Raw genomic sequence first — 18,746 nt, forward strand, 5'->3', positions numbered from 1 at the left:
TTATCATTGGAAAATACTTAAATGTTCAGTCATGGAGATTGGCTGAATGAACTATGGTATGTACACATAATGGAGTACCATGTAGCTGTAGAAAAGAATAAAGATTCAGGCAGAGCGCAGTGGCTCACCCCTTTAATCCCAGCATTTTGAGAGGCTGAGATAGGATGATTACTTGAAACTGGAGTTCAAGGCTGCAGTGAGCTATAATTGCATAACTGCACTCCAGTCTGGGTGACAATGCAAAACCCTGTCGCTCTAAAAAAAATAATAATAGAAGAATAAAGATTCAGGTAGCTGTGAACTGATAGGGAGAGATTTCCAGGAGGTATTGTTAAATGGAAAAAAAAAAGCAAAAAATATAATGATCATCTAGCATATACTATGTTTTATGTAAGAAAGAAGGGGAAATAAGAAAAACATACAGTTGACCCTTGAACAATATGGGTTTGAACTGTGTGAGTCCATTTATACATGGATTTTCTTTCAATAAAAGTTACACTGAGTGTGGCTGCCTCTCCTGCCTCCCCTTCCACCTCCTTCACCTCTTCTACCTCTGCCACCCCTGAGACAGCAAGACTGACCCCTCCTCTTCCTCCTCGTCCTCCTCAGCCTACTCAGTGTGAAGATGATGAGGATGAAAACCTTTATGGTGATCCACTTCCACTTAATAGTAAATATATTTTCTCTTTCTTATGATTTTTAAATAACATTTTCTTTTACCTAGCTTACTTTTTTGTAAAAATACAGTATTAATACATATAACAAATAAAATACATGTTAATCGACTTTGTTATCATTAAGACTTCTGATCAACAGTAGGCTATTAGTGGTTAAGTTTTTGGGGAGTGAAAAGTTGTATGTGGATTTTTGACTATGTAGGGGGTCAACACTCCAAACTCCACATTGTTCAGTGCAGTGGTCAACTGTATCTACTTACCTTTACAAAAAAGAAACAGAAGAAGAACTGGCTAGAAAACAAAAGACATTTATTAACTGCATGGGATGAGGTGGAGGAGTTGAGAGGGCAGAAGGGTTTTGGGAGCACATGATATTCCCCTTTTGGCACCAAAAAGCCTGCCTTTTTGGTATAATTCTGACTTTAGGAAACATGTTAATATTCTACATATTCAAAAAATAGAATGAAACCAATATGGATGGGAGCACTAACTGAAACAGATGAATTGTATTTCAAGTGAATAATACAATCACACTGAAGGGATTTAAAAAAAAACTAATTCAAGTAAATTATGAAGGTAGTATTTGACTATATATGTTTAGTCTTGGGTAGAGTTGGGAGAAAACCATAAATACTGAACTGGTTGTTGTTGTTGTTGTTGTTGCTGTTGTTTTGTAATAGAATGGGCAAAACAGTTCTGAAGCTGCTTTAGATGTTTTATAGGATTGAGTAAATGGGTCATGTTGATGTTGGTGGAGTCAGGGTTCTAAGTGTGGAAGAAGGAACACACAAGTATGGAGTGGAGGAAGGCAAGAAAGAACCCCTATAGGGACGTATTGGAATTGGAAGTATTGGACTCGAGATTTCTAAATGTATTTGTTTTTGTATATATATATTTGTATATACATATATATATGTCCTAGCTCTGTCTGGAGATGGGGCCTAGAAATAAAGACATCCTACTAGCATGAGCATGCCAGGGCCCTTCAGAGAAGACTCAGGGCTGATTCCAGGACAGTGGCAGGGTAAGTACAAGTGAGCTTACCCTGAAGCTTACCCTGAGCTTCTAGTACTAAAAAAAACAGAAGGAAGGAAGAAGATGGGAGCATGTCATAGGATATAGGAACCCTCTTAAAAGGGTTCCCACTGGCCACATCTGGGATAAGTTGAGCACCAACGTAATTAAGAACAGTAATAAAGCATAAACCATTCAAAAAATGGGAATCCAGCCGGGCACGGTGGCTCACACCTGTAATCCCAGCACTTTGGGAGGCTGAGGCGGGTGGATCACCTAAGGTCAGGAGTTCAAGACCAGCCTGGCCAACATGGTGAAACCGCATCTCTACTAAAAATACAAAAATTAGCCGGGTATGGTGGCACACGCCTATAATCCCAGCTACTGGGGAAGCTGAGACAGGAGAATTGCTTGAACCCAGGAGGCGGAGGTTGCAGTGAGCCAAGATTGTGCCATTGCACTCCAGCCTGGGAGACAAGAACGAAACTCTGTCTCAAAAAAGAAAAAAAAAATGGGAATCCATAAGCCCATCTGTGATATATATATATAGAGAGAGAGAGAGAGACAGTGAGAGAGAGAGAGAGAGAGTGAGAGAGAGAGAGAGAGAGAGAGAGCACTCGCTTATAGTAGAATGCTCCAATTGTTAAATGTAGAAAGAGTGCTGGAGTTGGAAAAATACTCATTTTTGCAACCCTCTGTAAAGGTCGACTCAGGCACGCATCATCAATGAATGTTAAATGTAGGGGGCAAATTTTTATTTCCTTATTGGCTTCAAGGGGAAAGAAGTAATTAAATGAAGAAATCAGATGATACCTTGATCAGATAGTCAAAATTAAGGTCCCAAGCATTCTGCTTTTGATATGACCAAGTAAGCTCTCAGATCAGCCTCCTTACAGGTAACTAAAAACGCTGGACAGAATTCAAAAAACCAGTGGAGAACGACCCAAAGCAAGCAAATTCTGGAGGGGAGTCAACACTTGGAACAGGGTGCATTTCCTATTTTTACTGCTTTTAGTAGTCACCCCACTGTGGGACAGCTAAAACTCTGATAGAAGACTCAGTCTTTCTAGACTGAAGAACCAGAGGACAGAGTTCAGGAGTTTCAGTGGTTACAGCACTGAAAATAAGGGAGAATCCTAGAAAGAAGAGAAACTCATCCCCAAATTCTGTATATGAACTGCCTCGGTCTCCAGCTGACCCTGAACCACGCTTGGCAGACTCCAGGTAGCTCAACTGAAGATAATTATGAAGTAAACTGGGCTGGATGCAGTGGCTCATGCCTGTGATCCCAGGACTTTGGGAGGCCAAGGTGGGTGGATGGCTTGAGCCCAGGAGTTTGAGACCAGCCTGGGCAACATGTCAAAACCTTTTTTCTACAAAAAATACAAAAATTAGCTGGTTGTGGTGACCTGCGCTTGTAGTCCCAGCTACTTAGGAGACTGAGGTGGGAGGGTAGCTTGAGCCTAGGACAGGGAGGTTACAGTGAGCCAATATTGTGCCACTGTATTCCAGCCTAGGCAACAGAGGGAGGCCCTGTCTCCAAAAAAAAAAAAAAAAAAAAAGTGACGGGGCGCAGTGGCTCACGCCTGTAATCCCAGCACTTTGGGAGGCCGAGGCAGGTGGATCACGAGGCCAGGAGATCGAGACCATCCTGGCTAACACGGTGAAACCCCATCTCTACTAAAAATAGAAAAAAAATTAGGCGGGCACCTGTAGTCCCAGCTACTGGGGAGGCTGAGGCAGGAGAATGGCATGAACATGGGAGGCGGAGCTTGCAGTGAGCCGAGGTCATGCCACTGCGCTCCAGCCTGGGCGACAAAGCGAGACTCCGTCTCAAAAAAAAATAAAAATAAAAAAAAAAGCACACAAAAAAATTAACCTGAAAATTGAGCAGCAACCCAAAAGACATTTTGCAGTTTTAATCCAACCAAGTTACTTAAAGCAAAACAAACAAAAAAGTCACTCTTTGGAGGAATATAACAAAATCTGACTATCCATGAGATAATGTTGGCAATGTCCAGGATATAATTCAAAATTAACACCACCAGTGAGCAGCAGATGTACATCCTGCACCTCTAGGTGTGATCCCTGGAGAAGCATCATCACCTTTATAACATTTCATCCAAGAACCCATAGTCTAAGGACATACACACAAAAGTTTTTTATTACTAAAAAAACAAGAAAGGAGGAGAATATATTATCCAAAAATGGCAATGTCATAAAAGTCAAAGCGAGAGGAAATGTTCCAGATAAAGGAGACCAAAGAGTTACAACTAAGTGAAATGTGTGATTTTAGACTGGATCCTTCCTGGAAAGGAAACATGCCCTGAAGTAAGTACTTTATTGAGCAGCTGACAAAATTACAATATGCAAGAAAATTAGAAAAAGTGTCAATGTTGATAACTGTACTGTGATTATGTAAGAAAATATCTTTTCTCTTAGAAAATACACATTGAAGCATCTGGGGATAAAGGGTTATTGATGTGTGTGTGCAACTTACTTTTAAATGTTAGAGAAAAAGAATGTGTGTGTGTACAGAGAGCATGAGTATAAATGATGAAGCAAATGGGGCAAAATGTTAATTAGTATATTGGTCCATCCGAGAAAAGGATGTATGAATTTTTTTTTAACTATTCTTGCAACTTTACTGAAGGTTTAAAATTATTTCCAAATTAGAGTTTTAAAAAATTATGGGAGTAAGCTTAAAACAAAACAAAATAATTTTGGTCTAGAACAGTTTTTAATCTCCTTGTATTTACTATGTGTTAAATTTTTTTCCATAGACTTATATTTTTTAATAAAATCTTATCTTGGAAAGTTGATGTAAGAATAAATGGTTTTATTCATGTGCTTTATTCCAAACAGCAAATGAGAAGCACTGTTGGGTGGTATCGAACTCTGGCTATATTACATAGTTGGCCACACTGGGCTCCAAGACATTTTTCTTGTGATTCTTGTCAGTTTCAATTTAAAGTAGGCTGGGCATGGTGACTCACGCCTGTAATCCCAAGCGATTTGGGAGGCCAAGACGGGAAGATTGCTTCAGTCCAGGAGTTTGAGACCAGCCTGGGCAACAAAGCGAGACCCTGTCTCTACAAAAATCTTAAAAATTAGCTGGGCATGGTGGCATGTGCCTGTAATCCCAGTTACTTGGGAGGCTGAGATGGGAGGATTGCTTGAGCCCAGGAATTCGAGACTGCGGTAAGCTATGATTGTGCTACTGTACTTCAGCCTGAGTGACAGAGGAAGACCCTGTGTCTTAAAAAAAGAGAGAAAAAGAAACAAGGATGGTCGAATTTCACACTTGTGAACCTATAGTTCAGGGAGTTGTAAGTTTCTCCTACCTGACCTTATTCATGGTCAGGACAGTGTTGTGAGTTCAAGAACAGAGAGTAGCTGCAGAAAGTAATGACCTTTTCTGTGTTTTCTGATCCTGGGAAGGGGCAAGTGGCTCTAGTTTCCCTCTGACATCCTGCTCTGTGTGTGTGTGTGTGTGTGTGTGTGTGTGTGGGTGTGGGTGTGGGTGTGTGTGTGTATACACATGTGTGAGTGTTTGCTTATGCAAGAAAGGAAGGGGGCTGGGCGCGGTGGCTAACACCTGTAATCCCAGCACTTTGGGAGGCCGAGGCAGGTGGATCATGAGGTCAGGGGTTCGAGACCAACCTGGCCAACTTAGTGAAACCCCGTCTCTACTAAAAATACAAAAAAATTAGCCGGGTGCGGTGGCAGGCACCTGTAATCCCAGCTACTTGGTAGGCTGAGGCAACGAGAATCGCTTGAACCTGGGAGACAGAGGTTTCAGTGAGCCGAGATCGCGCCATTGCACTCCAGCCCGGGCGACCATGCAAGATTCCATCTCAAAATAAAAAAAAAAAAAGGAAGAAAGGAAGGAAGAGGACTAAGCTGTGGCAAAGCTAGCCTTCTCTCAGGGTATCTTTCTTCCATACCGTTCTACTTTCTCAGAATCCTTGATCTGCCAAAGAGAAATTTGGAAAATGATGAAATGGCCACTTCACTTCTATGTGTTTTGAAACATGTATGTAAATGTAAACATGTTAAATATGTGAAATAAAATTTTTCCTCCTCAGTAAGTTGAAAGAAATTTCCATTTAACAAATGATTTTTTAAAAAAAACCTGATTCTAAAGATATATATGGTGATTGTCAGGCCAGGCACAATGGTGCACGCCTGTATTCCCGGCACTTTGGGAGGCCAAAGCGGGAAGATGGCTTGAGGTCAGGAGTTTGAGATTAGCCTGGACAACACAGCAAGACGCATCTCTACAAAAAAGTACTTTAAAAATTAGCCAGGCATAGTGGCACTTGCCTGTAGTCACAGCCACTCAGGTGGCTGAGATGGGAGGGAGAATCACTTCAGTTCGAGGCTGCGGTGAGCTGTGATCACACCACTTCACTCCAGCCTGGGCAACAAGCAAGACTCTATCTCTAAAAAAATAAAAATAAAATGTGTGGGCACAGTAGTGCCCTGTAATCCTATACAGAGAATTAAATGTAGCTTGTGTTCCTTTATTCTTCTTCCTGTTTTATCTCTGAAGTCATTGTTTTTGCTGGCTTTCATGTGTGATGACCTGGTTTTACCTATTTTCTGCAGAGTTTAATGTATTATAAAATATCAATAAAAGTGTATTTATTAAATTTATGCTAAACTGCAGTCTTTATAGGTTTATAAAAACTTTCTAATTTTAAAGCCTCTAATTGTTTAAGATCCTAAGTATAACTGGATGATAAGGCTTTGTATAAAAAAAGGCCAGAGCCAGCTTGCACACAGTGTAATTTGACTCTTCCTTCCAGTTCAGGGTAGCATTGAGCTATTTGCTGGCTCAGAGTGATAAGGGTCTTTAGCTTCCCTTCTTTGCAGTGTTTTAATAGGAAAATATCATTTATTAATAAGAGGTATTACTTTACTTGTATACTTTTTCCATTGTAAACCCCTTCCTTTTGTATGCCGGACTCCTAAGAAGATTAAATCCCCTGTAACTTACTTGACTGATGTTCATCTGTCATTTTACCTGGCATTTTGATGTCCCCATCTTTTAACTTTATTTACTTGTATGTTTCCTACAATAGCAGTAACATCTTTATTTAATACACATAAATGCTTTTTTCACTCTTCAGCAAGGATTTATTAAGTAACTGTTGGGTGCCTAGTGCTGTGCTACATTCTGTCAGACATGTTAAAGGAAAAGAGAGGTAGAAAATTTAATGCTTTAGCATTTACAGTCCATCTGGGGATAGAAAACATTCAAGTGAAAATGGCTTTGTATATCTGAGGTGGTGTATAGAGGAACCTTTGAAGACTACCCGCATAGATCACTAGGTCTAGGCAAGGGAGAGTTGCTTTGAGCTGGAATCAATTTTTTAAATTTATTTTTTATTTTTATTTTTAATTTTTCTTGAGACAAGATCTTGCTCTGTCACCCGGGCTGGAGTCCAGTGGCATGAGCATAGCTTGTTGCAGCCTTAAACTCCTAGGAACAAGTAATCCTTCCACCTTAACCTCCTAGATACCTGGGACTACAGGCATGCACCACCACACTTGGCTAAATTTTAAAAATTCTGTAGAGATAGGGTCTTGTGATGTTGCCCAGGCTGGTCTCAAACTCCTGGCCTCAAGTGATCCTCCCCCCTCGACCTCCCAGACTGCTGAGATTACAGGCATGAGCCACCATGCTTAGTCTTCAATTTTTTATTCTTTCTTGAGGGAAGTGGTTCTGTAGTTAGACTTTGATTGATGTCCAAGTTTTGGGTTAACAAGCTGAGAAGTTCAGTATGTGCCAAGAATTACAGGTGAAGAGACTTGGGGAAAGGAGAATAAGAAGGTTTTGTTCGATGGTGTTAAGCAAACTGGTTTAACTAGACTGGACATTGAGAAATAAGTTGGAACTAGTTGATAAAGGGCTTAAGAACCTACCTAATATAGCAGTTTGCCCTGAATTTGAAAAGCAGCAGATTCTTAAATGGTAACTGACACATCAGAAGGGTGGTGGGTTTTTTTGTTTGTTTGTTTTTGAGACGGAGTTTCACTCTTGTTGCCCAGGCTGGAGGGCAATGGCACAATTGCCCACAATGGCTCATTGCAACCTCTGCCTCCTGGGTTCAAGCAATCCTCCTGCCTCAGCTCCCAAGTAGCTGAGATTACAGGCACTCGCCACCACACTCAGCTAATTTTTGTATATTTTAGTAGAAACGGGGTTTCACCGTGTTGGTCAGGCTGGTCTCAAACTCCTGACCTCAGGTGATCCACCTGCCTCAGCCTCCCAAAGTGCTGGGATTACAGGTGTGAGCCACTGTGCCCGGCCAAGGGTGGTGTTTTCAAAAGATGAATCTGACACGGATGTGTAAGATGAATTATATTAGGGAAAAATGAGAGTAGGGAACCTGATGCTAATTTAGGTTTGAGTGATGAAAATTTAGGTTAGGGTGATGGCAATAAAAATGTGACAGATGTTAGAATGAAGATAAAGTTGCAGGATGCTAAGGAAGAGATAGACAATGACAGTTAGGTTGGTCTGGAAAGAAATGATCAGAGGCCATAGAGCACTTTCCTTGGAATAGTAGAGGAAGAGGATTAAGGAATAGGAGGAAGTTGGGGCCGTTGGGGGTTACACATTTCAGCGATTTTTCTGTTAAGGTAAGGCTGAGTCAAGTGAAGAGTTCCCTCTTAGCCACCTCTTCAGGACAGGGAAATCTTTTAAGGGTTTGAAGCAGAAAGAAAAAAGATAGTGGCCGGGTGCGGTGGCTCACGCCTATAAATCTCAACACTTTGGGAGAGTGAGGCGGGCGGATCATTGGAGGTCAGGAGTTTGAGACCAGCCTGGCCAACATTAGTGAAATTCTTTCACCTTCAGACCAATGTTTGAACAGTTTCTGTCTCACATAGCTTAACACTGTCTTTCTCATTTTCACTTTAGATCCAGAAGCAGCAAGGTCTAGCAATTCCAAAATCACCACCACGCTGGGTCTGGTCGTCCATGCTGCAGGTAGGGTTGGATTGCAGTGGAACTTCTTTGTTTTCTATTGCACAGGGGAGACCTTAGTGTTTATATTTCAGGGACTGTCCTCATTGAATGCTCTTGGACTGGCCTTTGAGGAAAAGGTTTCTTAATGAAGTCCTCCAACACAAGCACAAGCCTGGTGTGCTCAGTGTCAGGGGTTTGCAAGCTAAGAATGGTTTCTATACTTTTTAATGGCTTAAAAAAAAAAGAGAGAGAGAGAGGAACATACTGTAGCACATGAGAATTATATAATTCAAATTAAGGAAGTTTTATTGGAACACAGCCTTGCCCATGTATTTATATATTGTTTGTGACAGTGAATTTGATTAGGGAAAAATGAAAGTAGGGAACCTATTGCTGATTTAGGTTTGTTTGAGTGATGAAAATTTAGGTTAGGGTGATGGCAATAAAAAATGGAGAAAGGCAAATGTGACTGATGTTAGAATGAAGATAAAGTTGCAGGAGGCTGAGGAAGAGATAGACAATGGCAATGATCCATCTCTTGTTTTTGTGCAACGGTGGCAGAATTGAACAGTTGCAAGAGACCAAATAACTGCAAAGCCTGAAATATTTACTGTCTAGCTCTTAAGAAGAAGTTTGCTCTTTTCATTCTTGGCTCTAGAATGTCATCTGGAAAAGAGCCTTGGCACTTTTGTCCTGAACAGCTCTGTTACCAGTTTATACGCAAAGCACCAGTTTAAGCAGAAGTGGTATGCAATGGAATGCAGAGATCTCAGCATTGCTGACAGGGTACACTTTAGAATCATAACCCAAACCTAGTCCTAGTAATAGAATTCTGTCAGTGGCAAAGAAAGGCATGCGAAAGGTGGTACACTGTTACCTGGCCCTTTCTAAGTATAATATGCTTTTCTAACAAATTTCTTTCATTCAACCAGTGTTTACTCATTAAGTAATAATCATCTATATAGATGTCTAGTATCTTTATTTTATTTATTTCTTTTTTTGAGATGGAGTCTCACTCTGTCGCCGAGGCTGGAGTGCAGTGGCGCGATCTCGGCTCACTGCAAGCTCCACCTCCTGGGTTTAAGCAATCCTCCTGCCTCAGCCTCCTGAGTAGCTGGGACTATTTTGTTTCTTAACCTATAAGATTAAGAGATGCTTCCTTTGAAATTCTTCTTTGATATTTCCCTTGTTAGAATTTGATTAACTAATCAATGGATTTTTGATTAGTTGGAAAATTGAATGTCAGTTTTCCAATAACAACAACAGCAACCAAAATAATAACATTGAATACCCTGGGCCAGATGCTGTGCCCTTTACATAAGTTATCTCATTTAATCCTCATGAAAACCCTAAGAAATACATACTTTATTGAACACATTTTAAAGATAAGGCTGGCGTGTAGAAAGGTTAAGTAACCTTACTAGATCCAGCTGGACCTGACTGTAAAGCTCATATACTCAACCACTACACTGTTATTGTTGTTGTTTATAGTATTTTATGTTTCCTTGTTTCCAAATATAGCCGATGGTGTTGCTTTGGGAGCAGCAGCGTCTACTTCACAGACTAGTGTCCAGTTAATTGTGTTTGTGGCAATCATGCTACATAAGGTAAGCAACATTTTGGTGTAAGGTTTGGTATTGAGTGTATTCATAATTAAAATTTCTCATGGTCCTTAATGTTTTTTCTGGAATGGGAACATTTTCTTCATTTCATAAGTGCTATTCATTTTGGAAAATTGAATAAATCTGTTCATAGCTTCTTGTTCCCATTTTCTTAAGCTTTTCCTTGAGGAGTTTCAATTTTTTTGTGTAGACATATACACAAATTGTCAAATTCTCCTCAGATTTTTATATTTCATAGTAATAATTTCTGTTCAAAAGTATTTTTCTTTTCTTGACTGTTTCTGTTTTTTACTATCCAAGAAACACACAAATAGGATCTTTTCTTGGCTTAGAACATTAATTCCTAAGAGGCATAGCTCAGCGTTGGTACTCTGCCTGGTTTTGTTTTTTTGTTTTTTTTGGGGGTTTTTTTTGTTTTTTGTTTTTGTGGGTTTTTTGTTTTTTGTTTTTGGGATGGAGTTTGCTCTTGTCACCCAGGCTGGAGTGCAATGGTGTGATCTCGGCTCACTGCAACCTCCGCCTCCTGGGTTCAAGCGATTCTCCTGTCTCAGCCTCCCAAGTAGCTGGGATTACAGGTGCCCACCACCACACATTTTTGTATTTTTAGTAGAGACGGGGTTTCACCATGTTGACCAGGCTGGTCTCAAACTCCTGACCTTAGGTGATCCGCCCACCTCGACCTCCCCAAGTGCTAGGATTACAGGCGTGAACCACTGTGCCTGGCCTTTTGTGAGTTTTTCTTTGTATGAGAAATCATAGTCAAATGGCATATACTTCTTGATGTAGAAGCAATCCATACTTCTAGAATGATAATAAGAGATGATTTTTTATTTCCAGGCACCAGCTGCTTTTGGACTGGTTTCCTTCTTGATGCATGCTGGCTTAGAGCGGAATCGAATCAGAAAGCACTTGCTGGTCTTTGCACTGGCAGCACCAGTTATGTCCATGGTGACATACTTAGGACTGAGTAAGGTAAGCTAATCTATTCCCAGCTATCTAAACCAGTGTCTTGTGATCTCTTAGAACTTATGGTCTCTTAGATTGAATTTTTCCAATACATTACTCTCTCAAACTAAAGATAAAATTAGGAGTAAAAACTGTACAGGGTAAATATCTTAATTCCAATGTGTCCTCTTCGTATTAGCATTTTCTTATTCATTTAATTTGAAAACTTCTTCCCTATCAATCAGTTCCAAGAATATTTGCATAAATATGATAGCCCTTCAATATTTAAAATAGTATAACGTAACCAGCCATGCTAGTTTCATTTGACAGATATCTAATAAGTCAAATCTGTCCATATTTAATGTGAGGTAGATACATGAAGCGTGAGTAACAAGCCACATAGCCGCTTTGAGAAGAGTAGCAGCTGGGCAGAGATTGCTGTCAAGAGTTTAAAAAACTGACATTGATTACTGAAGTGATAGAGTAATCTTTTAAAGGGAACAACATACTGCTCACTGAAAGAAGAGAAGGCTTATCAGGTAAATGGAAAGGGTTTTTATAACACACTGTTAGCAACTAAGATTAACAAACCCTTGCTTAACAGGAACTTAGCCATTCTTGGTCTCATTTTTCACATGTTCCTCCTGTTCTCCCAGCTCTCATGTCCCCAGATAGTAACTATACAGTTCTTTCTATTGAATACTTTGTACTGAACATAGCTTCAGACCTGAGGTAACATGTGCTCTTCTGTCTCCAAGCTGTACCTTCCCATGCCTTATAGTCCTGTCTGTAGCTCTTAGCAACAACCCTCCGCATTTTACCCAAATGTCAGCTGGCAGGCAACTGGAGGAAAATCTTAGAAGCAAACTGACTCAGGGCTAGTTGATGGGAACTGCTTTCCCCAACACCCTCTCTAAAGGTCATTGATTCTTCTGAGCATCAGTCAATTCAGTATTTGGCAGTAAAACCCATATTAATAGGAACATGTGAAAAATGAGATAAAGAATGGCTAAGTTCCTGTTAAGCAAGGGTTTATTGATCTTAATTTTTAAGAGTGTGTTATAAAAACCCTTTCCATTTACCTGAAGAGCCTTCTCTTCTTTCAGTGAGCAGTATGTTGTTCCCTTTAACAGGTTACTCTATCACTTCAGTAATCAGTGTCAGTTTTTTAACCTTTTGACAGGAAGGTACTGATAATTCTGGAGACATGGAGTTACTTGCTGCATCTATGGCATGTTCTTTTCTTAAAATTTTAATTGATTGCCTTAGTCCATAGGTCCACTTTTTTAACAGAAAACGTTGAAATTAGTTTTATAAAGATTAGCTTATGAGATATACATATATACACACACACACACACACATTTTTTTTTCCTTTGAGATGGAATCTTGCCTGTCACCCAGGCTGGAGTACAATGGCGCAATCTCGGCTCACTGCAACCTCTGCCTCCCAGGTTCAGACGATTCTCCTGCCCCAACTTCCCGAGTAGCTGGGATTACAGGCACCCGCCACCATGCCTGGCTAATTTTTGTATTTTTAGTAGAGACAGGGTTTCACCATGTTGGCCAGGCTGGTCTCGAACTCCTGACCTCGTGATCCGCCCACCTCAGCCTCCCAAAGTGCTGGGATTACAGGCATGAGCCACCATGCCCGGCCACTTAAGAGATATTTCTAAGCTCTATGAGGGCAACTACTGCATCTTGATTACCACTGTATCTCAAGCACCTGGCCCAGAGCCTGGTGCATAGATGATGCTTGTTAAATATTAGTAGAATAAATAAATTCATGTCTGAAATTTAATATCTGCAATAATATGTTGTTGATTCTATCTCAAGAATAATACAAGCCAAATCTGTTAAACCAGCACTTAAAGTTTGTTTTAAAAAGCAATTGTGAACCAGGAGCAGTGGTGCACACCTGTAGTCCCAGCTACTTGGGAAGCTGAGACAGGAGGATTGCTTGAGCCCAGGAGTTCCAGGCTGTAATGTGTTAGGATTGTGCCTGTGAATAGCCACTCAACTCCAGCCTGGGCGACATAGCGAGACCTCATCTCTAGACAGATACAGTCAATGAATGGATGGGCAGAATGATGGAACTGTGGTGAATATAGTTAATAATAGTGTGTGGTACATTTCAAAATTGCTAAGAGTAAATTTCAGATGTTCTCACCACAAAATATGATAAATATTTGAGATGACAGATGTTAGTTTTATTTAATTATTCCACATTTTATTCATGAATCATAATGTCACTTTATACCCTATAAATATATATAATTATAAATTGTTGATTTACAATAAATTTTTTAAAAAATCAATTGCGTACATCACTGGTATTCTTAAACCCTTATTTGGAAGCTTCCCATGAATAACTTAAAGTTGCTGTGTTCTCTAGATGTCCCCAGTGTCCTAAACAGCACCAGTTAAGAATAATGAGTGTTTTTTATTTGGGACTTCTTCCTGACCCTGAATTTTACTTGACTTAGTTTTTCCTCTTTCTCTCTTCTGATTCACAGAGCAGTAAAGAAGCCCTTTCAGAGGTGAACGCCACGGGAGTGGCCATGCTTTTCTCTGCCGGGACATTTCTTTATGTTGCCACAGTACATGTCCTCCCTGAGGTGGGCGGAATAGGGCACAGCCACAAGCTCGATGCCACGGGAGGGAGAGGCCTCAGCCGCCTGGAAGTGGCAGCCCTGGTTCTGGGTTGCCTCATCCCTCTCATCCTGTCAGTAGGACACCAGCATTAAATGTTCAAGGTCCAGCCTTGGTCCAGGGCCATTTGCCATCCAGTGAGAACAGCCGGCGCGTGACAGCTACTCACTTCCTCAGTCTCTTGTCTCGCCTTGCGCATCTCCACATGTATTCCTAGAGTCCAGAGGGGAGGTGAGGTTAAAACCTGAGTAATGGAAAAGCTTTTAGAGTAGAAACACATTTACGTTGCAGTTAGTTATAGACATCCCATTGTGTTATCTTTTAAAAGGCCCTTGACGTTTTGAGTTTTAATGTTTCTCTTAACCCTATTCTCAGGGAAGATGGAATTTAGTTTTAAGGAAAAGAGGAGAACTTCATACTCACAATGAAATAGTGATTATGAAAATACAGTGTTCTGTAATTAAGCTATGTCTCTTCTTAGTTTAGAGGCTCTGCCACTTTATCTATTGATTTTTAACATGGTTCCCACCATGTAAGACTGGTGCTTTAGCATCTATGCCACATGCGTTGATGGAGGGTCATAGCACCCACTCACTTAGATGCTAAAGGTGATTCTAGTTAATTTGGGATTAGGGTCAGGAAAATGATAGCAAGACACATTGAAAGCTCACTTTATACTCAAAAGAGATATCCATTGAAAAGGGATGTCTAGAGGGACTTAAACAGCTCCTTTGGCACATGCCTCTCTGAATCCAGCCTGCCGTTCCATCAAATGGAGCAGGAGAGGTGGGAGGAGCTTCTAAAGAGGTGACTGGTATTTTGTAGCATTCCTTGTCAAGTTCTCCTTTGCAGAATACCTGTCTCCACATTCCTAGAGAGGAGCCAAGTTCTAGTAGCTTCAGTTCTAGGCTTTCCTTCAAGAACAGTCAGATCACAAGTGTCTTTGGAAATTAAGGGATATTAAATTTTAAGTGATTTTTGGATGGTTATTGATATCTTTGTAGTAGCCTTTTTTAAAAGACTACCAAAATGTATGGTTGTCCTTTTTTTTTTTTTAAAGTATTTCTCTTAGCAGATCAGCAATCCCTCTAGGGACCTAAATACTAGGTCAGCTTAGGGGACACTGTGTCTTCTCACATAACCACCTGTAGCAAGATGGATCATAAATGAGAAGTGTTTGCCTATTGATTTAAAGCTTATTGGAATCATGTCTCTTGTCTCTTCGTCTTTGCTTTTCTCCTAACTTTTCCCTCTAGCTTCTCCTTCCCACAATTTGCTGCTTACTGCTGGTGTTAATATTTGTGTGAGATGAATTCTTATCAGGACAACCACTTCTCGAACTGTGATAATGAAGATAATAATATCTTTATTCTTTATCCCCCTTCAAAGAAATTACCTTTGTGTCAAATGTCGCTTTGTTGAGCGCTTAAAATACCACCTCCTCGTGTAAATTGACACAATCACCAATATTCTGGTAATTTAAACAACTGAGATAGCAAAAGTGTTTAACAAACTAGGATAATTTTTTTTTCATATTTGCCAAAATTTTTGTAAACCCTGTCTTGTCAAATAAGTGTATAATATTGTATTATTAATTTATTTTTACTTTCTATACCATTTCAAAACACATTACACTAAGGGGGAACCAAGACTAGTTTCTTCAGGGCAGTGGACGTAGTAGTTTGTAAAAACATTTTCTGTGACGCATAAGCTAACATGCCTATGATTTATTTCCTTCATGAATTTGTTACTGGATCAGCAGCTGTGGAAATAAAGCTTGTGAGCCCTCTGCTGGCCACAGTGAGGAAAGTAGCACAAATAGGATACAGTTGTATGTAGTCACTGGCAACAATTGCATACAATTTTACCACCAAGAGAAGGTATAGTATGGAAAGTCCAAATGACTTCCTTGATTGGATGTTAACAGCTGACTTGTGTGAGACTTGAGGTTTCATCTGGTCCTTCAAAACTATATGGTTGCCTAGATTCTCTCTGGAAACTGACTTTGTCAAATAAATAGCAGATTGTAGTGTCTGGTTTGGTTTGGACAGTAGTGCTTTCTATCATATTGTTGTGTGCAATGGTAATTTGTTCTACTGGCCAAAGCCTCTTTCAGCAGTGCCTTGCCATCATGCTTAAAAGTTTGGCTAGTATATCTTGCTGGATGGAGCCTTGAACTCCGGCAAGGATTGAACCATCTGACTTCCAAATTTGCCTTCCCCTCTGGACCTCACTATTAACAAGCAAACCTTTCAGGGCCCTCTTAGCTCTCAGAAGCTATGTATGGGCTTTCCCAGATTTTAAAGCTGCTGCCTCGAGAACTAGTCATTTCTCTCCTGGTCAGCAGGCAGAAATAGCCATACTAATCTCATAGGGCTCAAATGCATCTTCAGGCAGCAGGGAACCAAGCAGCGTGGCACAGGCCTTCTTGACTGGAGGAAGAGCTTGCTGGCGTGGTGGGCAGTGTTCCGGGAGAGGCTGTGTCCGTGTTCACTTCTTGGCACATTTCAGTTCCGTTTTCCTCTTGTTTAAAACTGCCTCTTTAGATGTGGATGCCTTAATGCTGTAACACATTTGAAAACATTGGCAATACTTAAGTTGCTGCCATGATTACAGATGGAATTATTGGCTACCAAAGAGATGCAATTGATGATGAGAAGCATGATTCTTCCTTCCATATAACCAAAGTTAATCTTAATTGCAATTTGACTCCGTTTCCTTGGTAGGGATAGACTTTCTTCAGATTCCAAGTGCTCTCTTAAATGGCAAATTAAGTTAGAGAATACTACTGCTCCATTCCCCTCACTTATTCTCCAGTTAATTGCTTGTCAGTTCCATTTCACGAAAGCAGTGATGTTCCAGGTTTGATTCAGTTTTCCTGTGCACACTGTTGCCAATTTTTTTTTTTAGCAAAGATTCTGCACTGGAACGTAGATAGTTGGAAACAGTACTACCTACCTAGAGGTTATGTGTTTTCTCTTTCTCCCCGCTTTCACCTCTTTCTTTCCCAATTCAAAACAGCCAAGTGAGCCTTGTTCTGGTATTTTGAATCATTAGAGAAAAGAAAGGGAGTGGCTGTTTTGAGTTGTGCTTTCTTTGCAGAAAGGAGAAAATGTGATTGTGTTTTTTTACCAGCCTACTTCTAAGTGTCACTGCCTGGTTTTTCTCTTTTTCAAGGATTAGAACTAAGAGGACACACCAGCATCGGAGTGTATTAAGCCCCTGAAACACATGGTAGCTAGGGACTGAACACAGGAACTGTATGACAGCAGCACAAACCCCCAAAGGACGTTCCTGCCTTGTGGGCCCCTGAGCCCCTTGGGAGACTGAGAATCATGACCAGATTCGTCCAGAACTGCTGCAGTGTTAAGTGAAAATCCTCTGTAGTTGTTCTGCAGAGGAACCTTCCTTCCATTAGAAAATTTCTGCTCAATACAGAATGGTCCACATCACCCAAAGTGCACTGTTGGAGATGCTGTGAAATTAAAACCTCTTTGTACCTGAGACATCTAGATTCACCTCAGGAGACCTGAAGGAAATGTGTAACTTGTGGGAAAGAACTAGACAACCATTTAGGAATTCTCTAGATATACTCAGCCTAACCCAGTGGCTTAACACAAGGAGATTGGCTTTGATCTTTTTTTCTTGTGGCATCTTCCAGCAAGTTAGAAGTCTCATGGGATAAGACTGCAGTTCCCCTGGTTCAGTAGCTGGAACAGTGATTTTAAATGTCCCTTTTTCTGGATCCCTTGTAAACATGAAATCATTCCATGGATGGCTGCCTTATAATTTTGTCTCTTTCCACTTTAATTGTGAATGGTTAAAAAAAATGCTGTTTTCTGATATTAAATTTTTATTAGTGCATACCTTAATCTGAGTGGCTCATTACTTATCCTTTTGCAGTTTGTTTGATGACCAGAATTGACCTGTATTTGAACATCAGAAAAGAGAATGAAAAGTTGTGATGGATGGTAGAAAGATGTACTTACCACAGGCACATGCTTTAGGGAAGGGAGGGAGAAAGGAGAGAGGGGAAATTAAGGACTTGATAGACCAATCTGCCCTGAAAGACATAAATGCATTGATAATTTTTTTTGCCTTGCTGTTGTTAGCAAATATTATTTATGAAGGTAGCTCTCTTTACTCTCAGAAAAGAGAAAGAGGCAACAGATCCAAACCACAGTGAATTCATTTCAAAGGGCAGAGTTGTTATATGAGTAGATAGATGCTATGAACAACTGACCCTGGAAATTAAAGAGATTTGATTAGAAGCGTGACTTGTGAATTTGATAAATGTTTTTCTCCCTCTGTGGACTTATGGTTAGTCATTAGATTTCATTAAATACTACTGGCCCACTTTGTGCTGGTTTTCTATGTGTATAGTTACATGTATAGCTAGTTACAAAGATTCTGCTCAGGGCAGGTGTGGTGGCTCACGCTTGTAATCCCAGCACTCTGGGAGGCCGAAGTGGGTGGATCACCTGAGATCAGGAGTTCGAGACCACCCTGGCCAACATTGTGAAACCCTGTCTCTACTGAAAATAGAAAAATTAGCCAGGTGTGGTAGGGGGGGTACCTGTAAATCCCAGCTACTCGGGAGGCTTCCCTGAGATCAAAACACACACACCTGGGCTTAGCCAAAATAGCCACCAATCCTTTTCTGTTTGGTGTCATTTTCATTTTATTTTTTCCTGCTCACATGATCTGGTTTTTTTTTTTTTAAGACAGAGTCTCGCTCTGTAGCCCAGGCTGGAGTGCAGTGGTGTGATCTCGGCTCACTGCAAGCTTTGCCTCCCGGGTTCACGCCATTCTCCTGCCTTAGCCTCCCGAGTAGCTAGGACTACAGGCGCCCACCACC

At 40.6% G+C, this 18,746-nt stretch overlaps 1 protein-coding gene across 3 annotated transcripts in view; it reads left to right on the forward strand.

The window, feature by feature from the left end:
- SLC39A9 (solute carrier family 39 member 9) overlaps nt 1-17,760 on the forward strand; it is a 63,082-nt gene extending 45,322 nt beyond the window's left edge. For all 3 annotated transcript variants that reach the window (XM_054447968.2, XM_054447966.2, XM_054447967.2), the window contains 4 exons: nt 8,623-8,691; nt 10,192-10,277; nt 11,130-11,264; nt 13,753-17,760. In XM_054447968.2, coding sequence (XP_054303943.1) covers nt 8,623-8,691; nt 10,192-10,277; nt 11,130-11,264; nt 13,753-13,983 — 521 coding nt within the window. In that variant the 3' untranslated portion in view covers nt 13,984-17,760. The remainder of the gene's footprint in view (nt 1-8,622; nt 8,692-10,191; nt 10,278-11,129; nt 11,265-13,752) is intronic.
- The last annotated feature ends 986 nt before the right edge of the window (nt 17,761-18,746 follow it).

This window comes from Pongo pygmaeus, chromosome 15 (assembly GCF_028885625.2).
Source record: "Pongo pygmaeus isolate AG05252 chromosome 15, NHGRI_mPonPyg2-v2.0_pri, whole genome shotgun sequence".
Taxonomy (NCBI): domain Eukaryota; kingdom Metazoa; phylum Chordata; class Mammalia; order Primates; family Hominidae; genus Pongo; species Pongo pygmaeus.